This window comes from Nuphar pumila, chromosome 13, assembly GCF_984573655.1.
Source record: "Nuphar pumila chromosome 13, dmNupPumi1.hap1.1, whole genome shotgun sequence".
Lineage (NCBI taxonomy): Eukaryota > Viridiplantae > Streptophyta > Magnoliopsida > Nymphaeales > Nymphaeaceae > Nuphar > Nuphar pumila.
The window spans coordinates 99,681,342-99,700,914 of NC_143261.1; the positions used below are offsets into that span (position 1 = coordinate 99,681,342).

General features: G+C 37.9%; 1 protein-coding gene across 2 annotated transcripts in view; it reads right to left on the reverse strand.

The window, feature by feature from the left end:
* Positions 1–19,145, reverse strand: part of LOC149819433 (structural maintenance of chromosomes protein 6B-like) — an 83,476-nt gene extending 64,331 nt beyond the window's left edge. For both annotated transcript variants that reach the window (XM_089984673.1, XM_089984672.1), the window contains exons 1-7: positions 19,103–19,145; positions 18,737–18,922; positions 18,529–18,634; positions 16,542–16,675; positions 14,007–14,062; positions 3,653–3,739; positions 3,126–3,446 (exon numbers count right to left, since the gene is read on the reverse strand). In XM_089984673.1, coding sequence (XP_089840799.1) covers positions 3,126–3,446; positions 3,653–3,739; positions 14,007–14,062; positions 16,542–16,675; positions 18,529–18,634; positions 18,737–18,896 — 864 coding nt within the window. In that variant the 5' untranslated portion in view covers positions 18,897–18,922; positions 19,103–19,145. The remainder of the gene's footprint in view (positions 1–3,125; positions 3,447–3,652; positions 3,740–14,006; positions 14,063–16,541; positions 16,676–18,528; positions 18,635–18,736; positions 18,923–19,102) is intronic.
* Positions 19,146–19,573: the final 428 nt, after the last annotated feature.

The following is a 19,573-nucleotide window of genomic DNA, read 5'->3' on the forward strand; positions in this document are numbered from 1 at the left end:
TCAAAACCCTAGTGGTACGTTGAATAATAACTGGTGGGGATCTGCCTAACCCCAGCTTATATGAAAGTGGAGAAGATGATGATGCACAACAAGAAAGTGATGAAAATTATTCAAACTCTCCAGATGGTGACTTTGATGATGCATGATCATTTTCCTATTCATTTTTTGGAGATTATAATGAAAATTTTGGCACAGAATGATGACTTTTGATCTTATGACTTTGATATTTATCACTTAATGGTTAATTTGTGCTTATTTTTTGTTAGCTTCCCTGGTGGCTAATTGCTTATTTGATTTTTATATGTTAAAGCTGATTCATAAATCATTCATTTTTTGGGACTTAAAACATTAATATTTGTGACTTGTCAAAATTCCTAGTCACAACATAATACTTAAGATCAAACAAATTTTTGCATATTTAGGTTGTTTATCTTTTTTTTAATCAAATTGGGAATCAATGCTTCACTTCTTTTTTTTGTTCTCCAACTTATATTTTCTATTTGTCAAATGTCAATATTTTCTCAAGATTTATCGATAACCCTACATATTGATATTTTGATGTGCCGAGATATAGGTGAGAATGGTATAGATTACAATGCCTGGACCAATGTTGTCAATATTGGTTTCAGATTCAAACTGATTGAGAGAATCGGCTATTCAGACTCTGAATAGTTCATTTTTTATTTTTTTATTTCAAAAATCATTTAACATAAAAAAATTAAAATATTAAAAAAATGGGTGATTCAATCCTGATTTGGCCTGAATCAGGCTGATTCTACTCAATTCAAACTGAATCGAGGTTGAACCAGGGTTACCGGAAGCGCCTAGCTAAAAGGGGAAGCGCGCTTCCCCGAAGCGCGCTTCGGAAGCGCGGAACGTCACGCTTCCGAAGCGTGGGGGGAAGCGTCCCCCTTTTTTGGGAAGCGCGTTTCCCTTTAATGGGGGACGCGTTTCCCTTTAATGGGGGACGCGCTTCCCTTTAATGGGAAGCGCGCTTCCCATCACGCTTCCCCCACGCTTCCCCCTCGCTTCCCCTGTTTTTTTAAAATTTTTGTATTTTATATTTTTTATTTTTATTTTTTTCGCTTCCCCCTCGCTTCCGAGACGCTTCCTAGGTCGCTTCCGAGACGCTTCCTAGGTCGCTTCCGAGACACTTCCCGAATCGCTCCTAAGTGGTCCCACGCTTCCCCGCTTCCTAAAATTTTGAAAGTGCCTCGCTTCCCGCTCCCGCTTCCCGTATCGCTTCCCGCTCCCGCTTCCTCAACTGGCAACCATGGGTTGAACAGTCCCATTCTATAAGGAGTCCGAATTGACCACCTTATAGAATCGATTTGGGGCTGATTTGATGCCAATCGTCTGATTCACAATGATTCTTACAACATTGGCCTGGACACAATGTTAAAAACCTTTTATGCGCTCAATATAGTTATTACTGTAGAAAGTAGGGGGTCAAATACAACAGCAAAAGCATACAAAACATTAAGTACCTTTATACTTACAGTTATTATTACAAAATATGGTTGCTCGAATACAAAAATAACAAGATGCACCGCTTTTGCTGAACAGATACATAAAAACAGATATCTAAATGCATCTTGTTGTGTGAAACATGCAAGAATTATCGAAAAGTGCTAGACATACAAAAGGTACAAGCATAATAAAATCAAAGGTCCTGTATCCAGCAAACTTGCAAGCTATGTCACAGGGATTCGGCTAGCAGGGTGCCGCACCCGCGTCGACGCGACTCGATGCGGGAGCGGGAGCGGGTGCGGGTGTAGCACCGGGTGCAGTCAACCCGATCCTGGGTGCGTTGACCGCACCCAGGATCATTTAGGTCCATTTTTTTTGGATTTTTTTTTAAATTGCCCTAGAATGGGTCTCTCCATAATAAATGATAATGATGGTGGTAGCCTTGCTCTCTATAAATGATAATGATGGTGGTAGCCTTGCTAATCCTTCTTTTTCGTAAAGGATTTTCTCTCTCCATAATAAATGATAATATGATGGTGGTAGCCTTGCTGGCTATTAGCATTCACTGTTCTCCTGACGAGATAGAAGCCACAGTAACCAAGATCAGCTCTTAAGCATGAACTTGTTACAGATCGACGTGGCCTATGAAGACTAATAAACTTGTGAAATAAAATCTCACAAACCAGCATCCAATGCTAGGGCTGCAAATGGATTGGATTTGTTTAGATCTCTGATCCAAATATGACATTATTCTTAGCCATGGATTTCAAATAACATCATATTGGGGTTGTACTCAGATCTACATGACGTGGTGCCTATGTCACACGGACTCGGCTCCAAGGTCGACGCACGCGTCGACACGCACCGACACGGGTGCGGACACCGGTGCGGCTCGGACTCGGTCAACCCGACCCTGGGTGCAGTCAACGCACCCAGGGTCATTTTGGTCCATTTTTTGGATTTTTTTTTTAAAAAAAATTTGGGCTGAGAATTTTAAAAAGAAAACTCTGTGTTGTGCACAGTCACGGTGACTGTGTTGTGCACAGTCACGGTGACTGTGTTGTGCACAGTCACGGTGACTGTGTTGTGCACAGACTGTGCTGTATGCACAGTCACGCACTCTTTTTTAATATATATATATATATATAAGATATGACTATGTTTTAGACTATCTTTAATCTTCAGATTCTTATGGATCTTCAGATTCTTATGCACAGTCACGCATTTTTTTAGTACCTCTGTCAACTTATTGCTTTAAAATTTACAATCTTATTATATATATATAGCCGAGTCCCCGTGTCCAAAATTTTTAAAATTGTGCCGCACTCGTGTCGCACCCACACCCATGTGACATAGCCTGGTGCGCTATCGTGCAGCTTATATAAAACGAAATTTGAAAAAACCCGCGTCGGGGGAACCCCCGGACCCCCTTTATATATATATATATATATATATATATATATATATATATATATATATATATATATATATATATATATATATATATATATACACATTTTTGCCCCTGCCGCACCCCCGCACTCGCACCCGCACCCATGTGACATAGCTTGCAAGCAATATGAAAAAAGAGGCCTGAATGCATCAAGCAGTATGAAACATTAAAGAATTATTGAAATAAGGAAAAAATTACATACCACTTGGCGGTCAATTTTTGCTTGACATGTAGGAACGCGATCCTTAAGCTTTTCAAGTTTTAAAGCAAGCCCCTGGATTTGCTGATCAACATCATACACCCAAGACCAGGCAAGTTTCTTCTTTAGCTGTTGTACCTGACGTGAAATTTCTTCAACATGCTCCATACTCTTAATCTTCTCTTGCAACTCATCTAGTTCCTTCAGTATGGGCTTTATTGATGATTCTAGCTCATCAACAATTGCATATGCAGCATCCAACTGGCCCTTAATACTTTGTAATAGCTCATTTACTTGTTGCAAAAGGGTTGCCTTGAAAAAGAACTGCACTTATCTTTAAAGAAAATATTAGCTATGATGTGCACGCATGTAGCAGATATATTTACAACCTTATTGATGACAACATGCATATATAAGTGTGATGTTCTATGCACATGAAAAGGAATGGTCACTCCTAGACGAGAAAGAAAAATGCCTGCAGAACAAAATTGAAGCATGAAAACAGCTGATCACCAAAAAAATGTAAATACCTTAAATTTATCTTTGTCATTTCCTGAATGCAAGAATTCTCTACTCTTATCTTGACTCATGATGACACATGGATTTTCAACATCAATCTGCAAGTAAAGGATGAATCAAGCACTACAAGAAATTCAAAATACAGCAAAAGAAACCAATACTGAAATAATAAATTCTTGCAATATACAAATCAAATAAATATCAGAAAGATCAATAAAACAGTACTAAGATGAATGTTATGTGCTGTCACTGGAAAATTGGACTCAGACTAACACAAGAATATCCAAGGAAGAGATTTTTGGTGAAGTCCAAAACTGTAGCTAGGGATGTCAACCAGGGTTAGGGTAGGATATCCGACAGAACCGAATCCGTTTGGTCGGGCTTGGTACAAAATAAGATATCCGATTATGTTGTCAGGTCGCATTCAGTATGATCTACTCGGATATGGATTTCTGTCAATCTCCGCACCCAAAAAGTATTGTAGAGCACCTAGATCCTTCATATGAAGCTTAGAGATGAGAATCCTTTTCAACTGATCAATTCGAAAAGCATCACTAGCTGTGATAACAATATCATCCACAAATACTAGAACGATTGTGATATGATGCAGAAACAAAGATTAATCACATTGACTCTATATGAAGTCAAGACTACATAAAGCTTTACTAAAGGTTTTGAACCAGGAACGAGATGCTTGCTTTAACCCATATAAAGCATTTTTTAGCCGAAGTACAGTAACATGAGGATCACCTATTGAATAGCTAGGTGGATGCTCCATATACACCTCTTCGTGAAGAACCACATGAAGAAAGGCATTCACATCTAGCCGACTAAGTTTTCATCCATAATTTACCGCAAGAGAAAGGACTAACGAATTGTGCCCATACATACCACAAGACTAAAAGTTTCATCGAAGTCAAGACCATGCCCCTGAGTGTACTCTTTTGCCATTAACCGTGCTTTATAACGTTCAATGATCTCATCAGTCTTGTACTTAATCTTCAAAACACAACAACAACCCGCAACATTTTCATCTTTGGGCCTTGGAACTACATCCCATGTTTGGCATTCATGTAGTGCTGAAATTTCCTCATTCATAGCATCTACCCATTTGGGATTTCGGCATGACTCATGGTAGAATCGTGGCTCCTTTTGATGAACGAGAGTTGCTGCAAACAATTGAAATTGTACAGTAAAGGCACAATACGAAACCCATAGTTGTGGAGGATGTTTGGCTCTAATAGACAATCGAGGAAGAATAGGAGACGATGGACTGTTTCCAGCTGTAACTAACTCTAGAGCAACAGCATGAAGTTGGACTTGAAGTAGAGATTTCACATTAAGATTGAACACCCGGACGGCTGTGTATGAGCTGCAAATTATCTTCAGAATTTGACTGGAGAGGTGTAGCTTTCTTACGAGTGTAGACTCGAGGAGAAAACTGAAAAGATGATGCAGTTTGTTGATCTGAACGGATATGATCAGATCTGTCTACTTCTCTAGATGACGCCGTCATGGGAGTACAAGTACTCTCACTAGCTGCAGCTGTATTTTGTGTTGGTGAAATGTAGGTACTCGGCCAAAAATGACCTAAAATCTGCTGCGTCATATTTATTTTCTGCGCATATCCTGGAAACATAATCATCTTTATGAAAAACAGCATGTCTTGAGATGACCAATTTCTGAGAAATAGGATTGAAACATCGATATTCAAGATATTTATCATCATATCCAACAAATTGACACTCGTGCCTTAGGTGCCATAATGATGCATGTATGCGGACAAAGCACTTGCTCCCAAAGACTCGCATAAGCGCATAGTTCAGGTGTTTGTCATGCAAAAGAGAAAAGGAGGTTTTTTCCAGAGTTACCGGAAGCTTCTTAGGTAGGTGGGAAGCTCGCTTCCTGGAAACTCGCTTCGGAAGCGTGATACTTCTCGCTTCCGAAACTTCATAGAAAGCTCAATTCCCCCACGCTTCTTTTATGCTTCTCATACACATGGTGTATGCATACTTTGTACTTTTCTCACGTTTCTTTTCATCTTTTTCATGTATTTTCTCTCACTCTTTCACTCACTTTCCATGTACTTTCTTTAAATTGGTAACCATCATTGTTAGATTTTAACAAAAATTTAACTCTTTTACAGAAAAATCATGAAATATAAAAATGAACAATTTTATTTTAGTTTTTATTTGTTTCTTGTTTGATTTCATATTGCTACATTTTTTATTCATATTTCACTTTTAAATTGAAACTTCGCTTCCCGATTCGTATAAATTTTAAAATGTTTCGCTTTCGCTTCCCGTATTGTTTCCCGCTTCCGCTTCCTAGTTTGGCAACCTTGGTTTTTCCTCCTAGCCTCGCTAGGGGCATTCTATTGATAAAATACACGGTTGTATGAAAAACTGCTATCCAAAGATCATTTCGAACTTTGGAATCTAATAACATTGTTAATGTTATCTCAACTATGTGACGATGCTTTCTCTCAGCCACCCCATTTTGTTGGGAGGTTTTCGGGCAAGACATCTCACGTATTATACCATTTTCATGCAAATAATCAATAAAACCCAAAGAAATGTATTCACCACCACTATCATAATGGAAACGAAGAATTTTTCGAGAAAATTGAGTATCAACATAGGACTTGAATCTCCGAAAGATTTGAAAGACTTCATCTTTATGTTTTAAAAAATAAATCCAAGTATACTTTGTGAAATTATCAACAAAAATAACTTAGTACTAGGATTTAGACATAGAAAGAATGTGAACCAATTCAAATGGAAACGAAGCTCGTTTATTAACCAACTCAAAGGGAAATTCACGACTTACAAATAAGAAACTTGGAACATAAAAAGGACACTTTCGAGGTCGTATCATTTAAAGGAATTAAACCTTTATTACATAGAGTTCAAATAAAATGAGAATTGCAATGTCCAAGCTTGTGATGCGACACTTGAACTTCTTGATAGGGACTGAGAACTTCTAACACAAGAAGAGACGATTCACTGGTGTTGGGATTTTTGAGAGCTTCATTCATGACATAAAGGTTTTCGACTCTTTCTCCTTCAGCGAGGGTTTCCTTCGTAAGAGGGTCTTTCACATAAACAGAAAGATGAGAGAAAACAACGTGAGATTTAGTTTGATCCATCAACTGAGAAACAAAAATAAGATTTCGATGAATATTGGGAACAAGAAAGGTATCGGACAAATTAAGAACCCCACGAGAGGTAAGAATATTTGCAGTTCCTACGTGCATAATAGGGTGGTGTTTACCACCTCCTGTGACTATGCTGCCATTTCCATAATAAGGTATAAAACTAGAGAGTTTACCAAAGTCTCCCATGACATGGCAGCCCCGGAGTCAACCAGCCAAGTGTTTTGTGCCGGAGAGTTAACATTTGATGTTGCTGCCCAAGTTGGTACATGCTGGCCAGCAGCCCAAGTGTTTGGATCTACAGTATTATGTGGCAAATTTCCAGCAGCAATATGGTCAAATCCAACTTGGCTGAAAGACATTCTCAGAGCATCAATATCACGACTCGATCCGACAGTAGACGGAGTGTACCCTTGCTGTCCACCATGAAATCGAAATCCATAAGATGAAGGAGATGGTAAATATGCTCTAAAACGAGGTGGATAAGGCACAGTGGGAGGCCTGTAGGTAGGAACATACCGCCAATAACAATTGGAGCAGTTATGTCCCCTCTTACCATACATTTGACAAATAATATTTGGGCGAACACCTCGTTGTCCAATACCGGGGGTAGGAAGGAGGCCACCACCCCCATGAAAGTTGCTGCCCCCATATCCTTTTCCACGCCTCCCGGATTTTCCTGCATTTGAATTTGGCCGAGGAGAAGAGGCAACCACGAGGACTTAATGGCTGCTATGCTGTTCTTTCTTAGATGCAACATGAAAGATATATTCAAACTCTAATCGCATTGAACGCATCTTGTCAAACGGGGTCTTGGGCTTTGTCTCATGTACATAGCCACAAACATGTATTCTGGACCTACGCCTCAAAGGGTCTGAGTACACACATCTTCATTGAAAAATAGGACTTTTTATGGCAGCAAGCTAGTCGGACATAACTTTGAGCTTATTAAGGAACTTGAGTGGGCTGGAATTACCTCTTTGTAAAGCCCTAAATTCTGACTTCAAGTGATATATCTTGGGCATAGAGATTTGCTCAAACCAATTGTGCAGGATGAGACATAGATCTCGTGCAGACACGCCCATGGGAATGTGCAAAATCACTTCTTGAGATAGAGTGGTTGTGATGAAGGCTACAACGGTGTACAAATTTTGAAGGCATGGGCTCACTTCCGTCAAGGTGCCCCATTAGATCATTGCTGCTGATAAACGAAATTATTTGCTTTTCCAAGGTAAGACAATTATTTTCATTTGATAGAGGAACGAGGACTTAAGTGGAGAAGAAGAAGCCATGGAAAAATCAATGAAGGGAGATAGAGAAATCAGCATTGCACCAAGAAAGAAAACAACAGTGCAGTAAATATGCAGCAGAAGTGTATACTATAATATTAACATTTTTTTAGGTCATCCCGCTTACTGTAACATGTTGTATTTTAAAAGCAAAGTTGCTAAAGATAAAGAAACAGAAAAGGAAGGAAAATAGATGAAGGATTTGAATAGGAAAGGTAAAAGGAAGGTAAGATACACAAACAAGAAAGTCAATTGCTGCAGTAAACAGCAATATGGTAGTTGTAGGGAAAGATAAGAGGAAGGAAATAAAGAAAGGAAAGGAAGATAAGAAGTAAATTAGAAAGAAAATAGATAAGGTAAGGATATAAGGAAGGGAATAAAGATAACAAGAGATTGGCTTACAAGGAAGATTTGACCAGATTTATTAGCAAGAAGTAATTCTGCTGTAAATGCAGATTTTTTTTTACCCAATATGACAATATTTGATATTGCCACTTTTTTTAGATTTGAGGACTGCACTTAATCAAGGTGGTTGGTGACAGCTGCAATCAGGTTAGGTGTTGTAATGAGGATTTTTTTTTGGGTATACAAGAAAGACAAATGATTGAACAAGAATGAATAAAAAGGAAGAAAGGAAAAAAATAAGATAAAAGAAGGTAGAAGAACGAAGAAGAAAGAATGAAGAGTAGGTATGGAGTAACTTGCCTACGAAAAATTGTTTTTGAATAACTTTGATCTCACCGAGTCTTATTCTTGCCCTGCTCTGAAACCATGATAGAAATGAACCTACAAAACTTTACCTAGCTGCCACACAAATGTGAGAGAAGAAGAAAGGAGAACTTAGAGGAATGAATCGAAAAGTGGGTCGTGTATATGTTGGTCGCATCCCATCATATATATATATATATATGAATTTGTTACAATAATTCTCTTGACCACAAGGGTAAAATACAACACACATTTATGAGTAATACAAAGAACAGAAATACCCCTATATATATGTGTGTCATTTTCTTAACATTTTTAACACTTGTACACAAGATCAGTTATATTTTATTAAAAGATAACCATGCCGTCCCACATTGGGAATCATGTGGAGAGTTTCTAACTTTCTGCAGCCCCTCTTTCTCTTTTCTTGTATGTTCCTCTCCTTCTCTTGGTTTTTAGTGACGCAGGATCTGAATTAATATGCTATCAGAGCCCTATTCAGTTTGCACACATAATTGGAAGGATCTTTTTCACTATACCCTTGAGGTTGTTCCATATAGACTTGTTTTTTGAGGTCTCCATGCAAGAATGCATTTTTAACATACAATTGATTTAGGATTCAGACTAGATTAATTCAGGTATATCAGCCATGGACGAGTGACAGCTTATTTCCAATGGAACTAGATGCAACCAGCGAGCAAAATAATGAAGAAACCACAAGTGAAGGCTTGGAGATTCAGGGACAACATAATGTAGGGCAGCAAGGCAGTTACTAGTTCCAGAAAATGGAAAATTCAAAGGTATTAGGTACAGCCATAGAACTAGAGAGATTCCTGGAAATAATTTACAGCAGGAAAATCTAGCATCTCAGAATAATCAAATGGTCCAAACAACAAGAAGATCTGGCAAAATTCAGCATCCTATTGAGTGATGGGTCCCCTATGAAAATTTTAGCATTGAACATCAAGCATTCTTGATTGTTGTTTCAAGAAAAGAGGAACCCAGAACGTACAATCAAGTATCTAAAACCAATAGATGGATTGAGGCTATGAATAAGGAAATGAAAGCATTGTATGAATGTGAGACATGGGATATTATTCGAAGGCCTTTAGATAAGAATGTTGTTGGGTCCAATTGGGTATTTAAAATAAAATACAAACCAAATGGCAGCATAGAAAGATACAAAGCACAACTTGTTGCAAAGGGATTCACTTAGGAGCATGGACTAGATTATGAGAAAACTTTTATTCCAGTGGTGAAGATGGGAACAATTCAAATTATTCTTTCCCTTGTTGTTGAACATGGCTGGATCCTAAGTCAATTGGATGTTAAAAATGTGTTCTTGCATGGAGACCTCAAAGAGGAAGTCTATATGGAGCAACCACAAGGGTACAATGAAAAAGATCCTACCAATTATGTGTGCAAACTGAATAGGACAATATATGGCCTCAAACAAGCTTCCAGATCATGGTTCGGGAGTTTTAATAGTTGCAAGAAATTCAAAGGAGCATATTGATGAAATCAAGGAAGTGTCAAGTCATATATTCAAAATGAATGATGGGAGGACTTAAATATTTCTTAGGTGTGGAGGTTGACAAGGAAAGAGATACGTTAATACTGACCCACCACAAATATACCATTGATCTTCCCAATAAGGCCGGTATGAAAGAGAAGTTTATGATGATCATACAAGATAGAGAAGTATTGTAGGTATGCTCCAATATCTTACATTCATTCGGCCTGATGTTGTCTATGTTGTGAATCAAGTTTCAGAGTACATGCATTGCTCAAGAACCAATCATTTTGAAGTCGTCAAAATAATACTTAGATATTTAAAAGGTACCCTTGGGATGGACTTTGTTATAAGAAGAGGGACAATAGTGAAGACACACTCACAATAATGGCTTTCTTATATGCGGATTGGAATGGAGATCCAGATAAACAAGGTCGATCTCAGGGTATTGTGTTTTTATTGGAAGAAATCTTGTTTCTTGGAGCAGCAAGAAACAAAAGGCAGTAGCTCATTCCAGCACTAAGGTTGAATATCGGTCCATAGCGGCAGCTTCATCATAGATAACCTAGATTATATATTTATTGACTGATCTAAATCAACAAACAACGAGTTACATTTTATTTTGTGATAACCAAAGTGCGATTAAGATTTCGCTTAATCCAATACAACATAGAAGGACAAAACACATTGAGATAGATCAACGCTTCATAAGGAGCAAAATAGAAAGTGGTGAAATTACAGCTCAGTTTATTAGAACTCAAGATCAAGTGGCAGATTTGTTCACAAAGGGGCTAAGCAAACAGATTTTGGTGTATAAAGAGCAAGTTGTTCATGAAGCTCACCATGTACAACTTTAGGGAGGTTGTTGAGATGTGACATCTGGATCTGGATTCAGATCCACGTCTGCATCTAGATTGACGTCCCTTTATATAATGAGTTGTTTAATGTATGTCATGTTTCCAGCTTCGACCCTTAGTTAAATATTACCTTTTATATTAATACAAGGGACAATTTTGTACTTGTACATGATCAGTTATATTTTATTAAAAGAGAACCCTACGCGTCCCATATTGGGAATCGTGTGGAGAGTTTCTGCAGCCCCTCTTTCTCCTGTCTTGTCTCTTCTCCTTCTCTTGGTTTCTGGTGACGCAGATCTAAATTTACACACTCAATCCCCTTATGCTAGTGAGAAAGTTTTGAAGATGAATTGTGTGGAGTTTGTGGACTTCACTTTGTCCTTTATAGACACAAACTTATCCAGACTTTGGATAGAGAATTTATAGATGATGAAATTCAAATTCACTAGAATCAATGAAATTTTGTGATTTACACATTGTGCAGTCACATACTCGCAATATCTGATGATATATTTATCACTCATGACAATGCATTTCTCAGTACACTGGCAAAAATTGGCTCTTGAAGGCCTATCAGATGAAAGCATTAGGGAGACTCCCTTACTTTCTTAGACAAAGGATTGCATATTCTTGACGTGATAACTTGCTTCCCTCCAAAAACAGCATGCATCTTCTTTTTCAACACCACATTACCAGACTTCAATAGCGGACTATTTGAAGATACAAGGGAGATTGATAACTAAAAAGAAGTTAATGTCAAAACTTAACAGATGAAGAGTTGCTCTCAAAGCAGATTGTATCTAGCCAACTCTCTTATGCTCCATCTGATGGTTTATTTACTAGATATTACATTGTGCATGTGGTTACTCAGTTCACAAGGGACCATTTGTCAATTCTCATGTAGCAATAGAGGCATACAAATGAAAAAACACCGAAAACTTTTTTAAGGAAATAGTTTTCGGGAAGACGGATCGATTTCCCAGCCTAATAGCTGCGGAAATGAGATTTGTCTATAATGAAATATGTAATATCATGAATTTGGATTTTTGAAATAATAATTGATGCATTGTTGTTGAAAAAAATCGAAAATATCAATTCGGTTGACCTATTTCTGCTCACCTGAATGCATATTTCCCGTTATTTCGTATTTCCGGCCTGACATCTGACCGGTGGTAAATCATTTGTATCTCTCTCGTCCGGAGGAGTTTTTACGAACGGTTTATTGCGTTGAAAAACTAACAAAAATTCACACAATCTGTAAATTTTAAGCTCTGATGGGTACAGATTATGTCCAAGTTATACATAAAACAACTATAAAACTTGCATCTTGTTCCTCTTCAGCCAACTCCCATGCTTTGCATATTCCACTTAGAACAACAAATGCAATACATTTTTCGCATTAAGTCTTTACTTACCCTCAAATCCCAACCCTTTCAAACACAAATTTGTCATTACAAGATAGGCCGTCCACCTTGAGAAGCATTACCACATGGAATATAGTTAATACACAAATAAATTACTTTTAGCAATAGAAAATAGCTTGACATGTTTGCTCATGTTGTGCCAGTTTGCATCCACAAACGCAGAGACTAATCCACAACTGAAAACCTTTAATTTGTAAGGAAGCTTATGGCATGTCTCTTATATTACACGCATATATATATATATATATGTCACATGGGTGCGGGTGCGGGTGCGGGGATTCGGCACTTCCAAAAAACCCGGGTGCGGGGGTGCGGCAGGGGCAAAAATGTAAAAAAAAAATTATATATATATATATATATATATATATAAAAAAAAATGGTCGATGTTTCCCCCCCCCCAGGTTTTTCTGCTGTGCTGTCAGCAGACTTTTTAAAAAAAAAATCGTTGTTTCCCTCTGCTGACAGCTGAATTTTTTTTAAAACAAACTGACAGCAGCTGTCAGCCCTGACAGACAGCAGCTGTCAGCCCTGACAGACAGCTGCTGTCAGCAGAATTTTTTTAAAAAAAAAATCGCAGCCCATTTCATAGGGCAAATTTTAAAAAAACAAAAATAAAAAAAGGACCTAAATGATCCTGGGTGCGGTCAACGCACCCAGGATCGGGTTGACCGCACCCGGTGCCGCACCTGCGTCGACGCGGGTGCGGCACCCTGCTAGCCGAATCCCTGTGACATAGATATATATATATATATATATATATATATATATATCGAGCTGCGGATTAAGGACCCCCTCCTTTGCATTAACGGATAATCATATTTACAAGATTCTATCTTCACAAGCAACACAATGGGGGATTTGCTCTCCAGCATAGATGCTCTAGCCGAGATGTATATGAGCACAAAACTGCAAAGGCAAACAAAGAATCTTTCCCCAACCATTTGATATTGGCATACAGCAGCTTTGACTTTTTTATTAGAATGAACGCAATTGAAAATACAGATGCAAAAGTTCTAGAGTTATATCCCAATCAACTTTCCCCACCAAGCTGCAAACCATCTATAAAGTAAATCAATCCTTCCCTTTTCTTCAAGGGACCAAAATCAAGCTTCTCTGAGCATACCCTTGGATAGACAGAATAATTGCCCCCGCCTAAGCTAACTGTAAGGTCTTTTATAGAAAGAGACAACCAAAGTTTTTGGAAGAATGAGCAGAACCAAAACACACACACACACACACACACACACACACACACACATGTTCTTGCATGAATTATGTATGTATGTATATATGAATATCATTAGATAATTAAAATAGAAAATTATGCTCAAACACTGTTGAATGAAATGCACAAACTAAAAAACGAAGAAAAAAGTCGATTACAGACAATTGAAACATGGACATGGACATGAACACTTACATTAAAATGTTCTATAATCTCACGAAGATCATCTCTCTTTTGAGAAACTTTTCTTCCTGCAGCTCATATGCAACAAAAGTAACTAGTTAGTGTGAAATGCCAGAAGTTGAAACCAGTTAATTACATATATACAGACAACCATTGGCGAGAAAGTAAGAAATCATATTTTAGAAGCATGGAACACATAAAAAACAAAAAAAGAGAACTCCCATTTGGAAATCAAAATACAATCGAGGCACTGCACCATCATTGGCACATTTCTGCAACAAACCATCAACGAATGCATAAAATGATGAGTTCCAATCTATGTCACACAGGTATGAGGTGCGGGTTCTGGTACAGGTATGGGTGCGAGAGTCTGACACAAAAATTTCTAAAACTGCAGGTGCGGTGTGTGTGTGTGTGTGTGTATATATATATATATATATATATATATATACATACAATCACTAGAATATGAGAACTAGAAATATGGGCATTTCCAACACTTTTTTTGCAAATCCAATCATGTGGATGTGCTTAGCATGGTGAATTTGATGGAAATCAACCATTGGATCGTGTATTTAGATGAAAAAATGTGATTTTTGAATGCTTGAATATTTATGAAGATTATGATCCATTGATTTTAAAGCCTTAAAAAAATCTCATTTATGCATCAAAATCGGTTGATTCAAGAGCGTGTTCTTATAAAACCAAGAATCTAGATCACATCCGTACGGTTAGATTCAAGAGAAAAGAACAAAAAAACTATGAAAACCACGGTTCACACATTAGTTCTCATAATCTAGTGTGTGTGTGTGTGTGTGTGTATAAGATTCAAGAGAAAAGAACAAAAAAACTATGAAAACCACGGTTCACACATTAGTTATCATAATCTAGTGTATATATACACACACACACACACACACACACACATGTGGTTTGGATTGCATAAAGATCAAAACCCATACGTTATCTTTTATATAAAACATGGGCTTGGGCTGGATTATAATCAAAACCCAACCAATAAGAAGGAGGTGCTTCTCCTTGATGAAAACAAAAGGGAGGGAGCGGAAACAACCTCTCTCTCTCTCTCTCTCTCTCTCTCTCTCTCTCTCTCTCTCTCTCTCTCTCTCTCTCTCTCTCTCTCTCTCTCTCTCTCTCTCTCTCTCTCTCTCTCTCTCTCTCTCTCTCTCTCCTGGTGTGTACCAAGACGAGAGGGAGGGAGGAAGTGGGGAAGGGGTTGTCGGCCTCTGCCCCTTCTCCCTTTCATCATGTTGGTTAAGAAAAAAAACAAGGTGCTTTCAGGTGGGTCAGGCCGGGTCCGGACTGGGTCTACGCAGCACCTGGGGAGGGGCGGTATCCATGCGCACACACCCCACACCCAACTCAGGTGTGAGCTCATCCGACACACCCATGCGACATAGGTTCCAATCCCTCGTTTGTGATTTAGGTCCTACGATATATGTGTGCAAATTTATCACAAATTAAGAAAAGTTAACCTTCAACAAGTACTCTCCGAACATCAATTAATTTTTCCTCGTCGCTGGTATGATAACCAATATGTCACATGAATACGAATGTGGGAAAAGGAGAGATGTGGATATGCTTAATAAGATGTGACAATTTTAAAAAAAAATAGGACACGGGGACACGATTGTACACACAGATGTATGTATGTGTGTAACTGTGTATAAAACAACAATTCTCAATCGTTACCAAATAATGAAACCAAGTAGAAATTGACATGTAATATAATTGAAGGCAAAATTTAAAAGAAAAAGAACTTAAGTAAATAAGATCATAAAAGAAAATAGATAAAGTTAATGGCATAATGTTGACTGTGTGATAAACTAGTTTGACTATGTCCATGAAGTGCTGTGTTGTGTCATGTTGACACGGGATATGCATGTCAAGTGAAGTGTCTGTGTGACAGATAACCATCAAAAGACAACAATATTTATGATAGATGCCAGAAAGTCATCCAGATAGCCACAATCTAACGAAAAAGAATATTTTGCACACTCTGAAGTGGCAATGACAAAAAAATATACAACAAAATAGCAAAAAGACAATGACAATATCAAAGGTATCCTTTAGCAAAAGCATAACAAGCTTCTCCAGCCCATTCTTTACCACACTGGAGTAATATTTTACTTGGGATTTGGTTTCCAAGAAGATATTGTTCAAATTATGAAGGTCACACAATCTTTCTCGGTTTCTCCCTATAACAACATTTCATTATATATAGTGTTCACATAAAAATGCAGCGCTGTTGCATCATGCATCATCCACACAGCCACCAATCTTGGCATTTCAAGATGGGTGTGATCAACATCTCGAGAAATGTTGAGATGGGTAACTGTCAGTGGCTTCAGCGTCGCTGCATAAAAATAACCGCTTATATATATATATATATATATATATATATATATATATATATATATATATATATATTAGCAAGAATCCACCATTGCAGTATAAATTTAAAATCATGGATGTCTAAATAAATATGGCATCCAGAGAAAGAATACTTAGTAACGAGTCAAAGTTAACCTTGACAGTCCTTTAAAACAGTGGAGCTAGTTGATTCAGTTATTCTACGCTCTAAAATTATTAAATCCCCATAAATATCTTTCTTGAAAGCATCTTCTCCTCGATTTTTTATCTCCACGACAACAAGGGCATAACTGCACAAAAGAATATAAAAATAAATAAATTTTAATTGCAAAAATAAGTACAAAACTTCAACAAGTATGAGAAGTATTAGATGGAAAATTTATTAACAAATAAATATGAAACTTGAGCATGCCCTATTTTTTTTTCTTCAGGGAATATATCTATCTTTTCTTGTAGGAGTTGTGCACGCCATTTGTCTTTCAATGCAATCTTATGTAAGAATTTTATGAACACTGTCTACTGATTATACAAGAAAAAGCAAGAAATAGTACAGAGTGTGAGTATCAGCACCAAAAACAGCTTCAACGTTGAGAAGTATTGAGCATTTGCACACTCCTTTCTAATCAAGGTAAGAATCTCATCGACATAGTAAGTCTACAGTATAAATAGATTATTACACTGCACTAAGCTCAACAAGATCAATTGCCGAGACCAAAAGCTCTCAAAGAAAATTGGCAAAATGAATCAGCCATCTTACTTTAATTAATACCATTCATCGACTGTACTGGCAAGCTACTCACAACCATAAGGCAACAAAAAAAGAAGTCTAGGATATGACATCATTTATTAAGATGCCACAAAAGAAAATGCAGAATATTCTTTTGATTTCTTCCATAGTATACCCATCATTGCATGCACCACTTCCTCTCTGCCAAAGGGAGTTATGTTGATTGACTTCATTCATTTCTCAAATAAAAATCTAAAGAACTGACTTTTTCCATAATTCAAAGACATGCGTCAGCAACCAATTTTCTCAAAAACCCACTCATTGAAGTCATTGTAAGATTAATATACCATAAATTTCTCACTATGAGCCGCCTTGGTCACGCTATCAACCAACAAACACCCCAATCATGCAATCATATTTGAAAAAGAAGCACATCAGCACATCAATGAGAGAAAACAATAATTTAGATACCATAAAATTTAGATATGATCAGATGGAACCGTGGTCTATATGCAGTTCCCAGGTAACTTCACAATGGAGACGGAAACAGTGGAATGCCGGAGCTCCCTTATTTTCAACCATTTGAGTAGTCAGGCATCTTTCACTAATAAAAATATGGCCTTCATGCCCAGACTTAACGGAATGCAGTTAACAGAATAAGATTATATATATAGTCTAATGTTAATTGTTAAACCGTGTGTATTAAATTTAGTAGCACTCAACTGATCGAAATGGCAAAAACACACTTAAATCAATTGCATTTTTTAAAATGCATAGTTACCTTTTGAAGTCAACAAATTCATACATTTTCCAAATTCAAATTACTAAAGTTCACCTCACTTTTTTAAAAGTGTTTTTTATTTTTTTGTTTTCCTCCAAAACATAAGACCCACTTTACCCCAAAAAGTAATATGCATTTTTTTTTAAATGTCAGTCTTTAAGGGTGTTTTGATCATTTCAATCAGTTGAAGGATGATAGAATACAAAAGGTTTAATGTCTTTACAACTAAAATTAGACACAAGCAGTCTTTAGTGGCCACACCCACCCAATTTGTAGATTCAGACTTGCACACTGCTTCTTGAAATGTAACACGTGACCGGAATGATCAAACCTCTATTGCATGAATTCGGCATCCATGAAAGAGGCTGGAACATGGTTAAAAGGCAGAGAATGACACACGTTCTCACACCTAAAATGCATCTAGTCATCATCCATGGAAAAAGTCTCCACCATGACCGCTTTTACTGTTTCAGATTCTAAGAAAGAAAAAAGAAAACCCGCTAGGAAAATGTACAGGCATCTAAAGTTATACACAAGAAAGAAGCACATAAAACACTATCAACCAGTATCTGTATACCCGTAACTTCAAAAAGCATCAATGAGAAAAAGATAGAAGCAATCAAGTCAATCTTTACCTGCAACCGTTCTTTATAAAATCCTTTAACGTGGAAGCCCTTTGGGTAGACCGAGCTCTGATGCCAAACGCAATGCATAAGGCCGTCAATATCGCGCTCTTACCGCCTAAAACCCACACCCAGACAACTCCCTCGATTCACAACAAATTACATCAAACAACCAGAAGAAAGAAAAGGTATGTAAAGCCAATAAAAGAACCAAACCCACTTCCGTTCTGTCCGGTGATGAAATTCACCCAATCACCGAGCTCGATCTGCAGATTGCTGTGGCACATGAAGTTCTCGAGCCGTATCCTCGACACGATCCCCGCCGACAGCCGTTCACGAACGCCCTGAGAGGCAGGCGGCGAAACCCTAGATTTCGCCATCGTCTTCCCGTAGGTTTATCAAAGCCCTAAGCCCGACGAAAGAGAACCATCACGATTCACGAATCGATCAATGGATCGTCGAAGACGCCAAACAACGACCAGAATCAAAGAGAGAACGAAGAACGGAAGAACAACGAAATCGAAGGGGGAGAGAGAGAGAGAGAGAGAGAGAGGGGATTTAGTTGACAAGAGGATGACTTTCTTACCTTTGTTGAGGAAACTGGCGGGAGTTCGATCCCTCAGAAGGCCGGGAAACGGTGGGAGAAGGAGTCCTTTAAATAGAGACAAATGGACCGTTATATTCCCAAATTGTTTCGAAAATTACTAGTAAGCCATTTGCGCGCGGAGAGGTAAACGGTTCGGATCTAGGCATTACCGAGTGCAACCTAATGAGATCTGGCATAATCGGATCCGGGTTCGAATTCGGAGTCAAATGAGGGTCGGCCAAAGCCGAATCCGGATTTGACTTGCTTAAAATCCTACATTTTTACATGTATTTGTACTTGAATTTTTCTCGTATTTGGACTCAAATTTGGATGCAAAACTTGATAATGGATACTTATCTGATTAGTCATTGGATCTGACCTTGGCAACAGAATGCAACTAAATGGATCCCAATTCGGTCAGATGTCCAACTTGATGTGTGGCAGGGTTATCAATGGGTCGGATCTATCTAG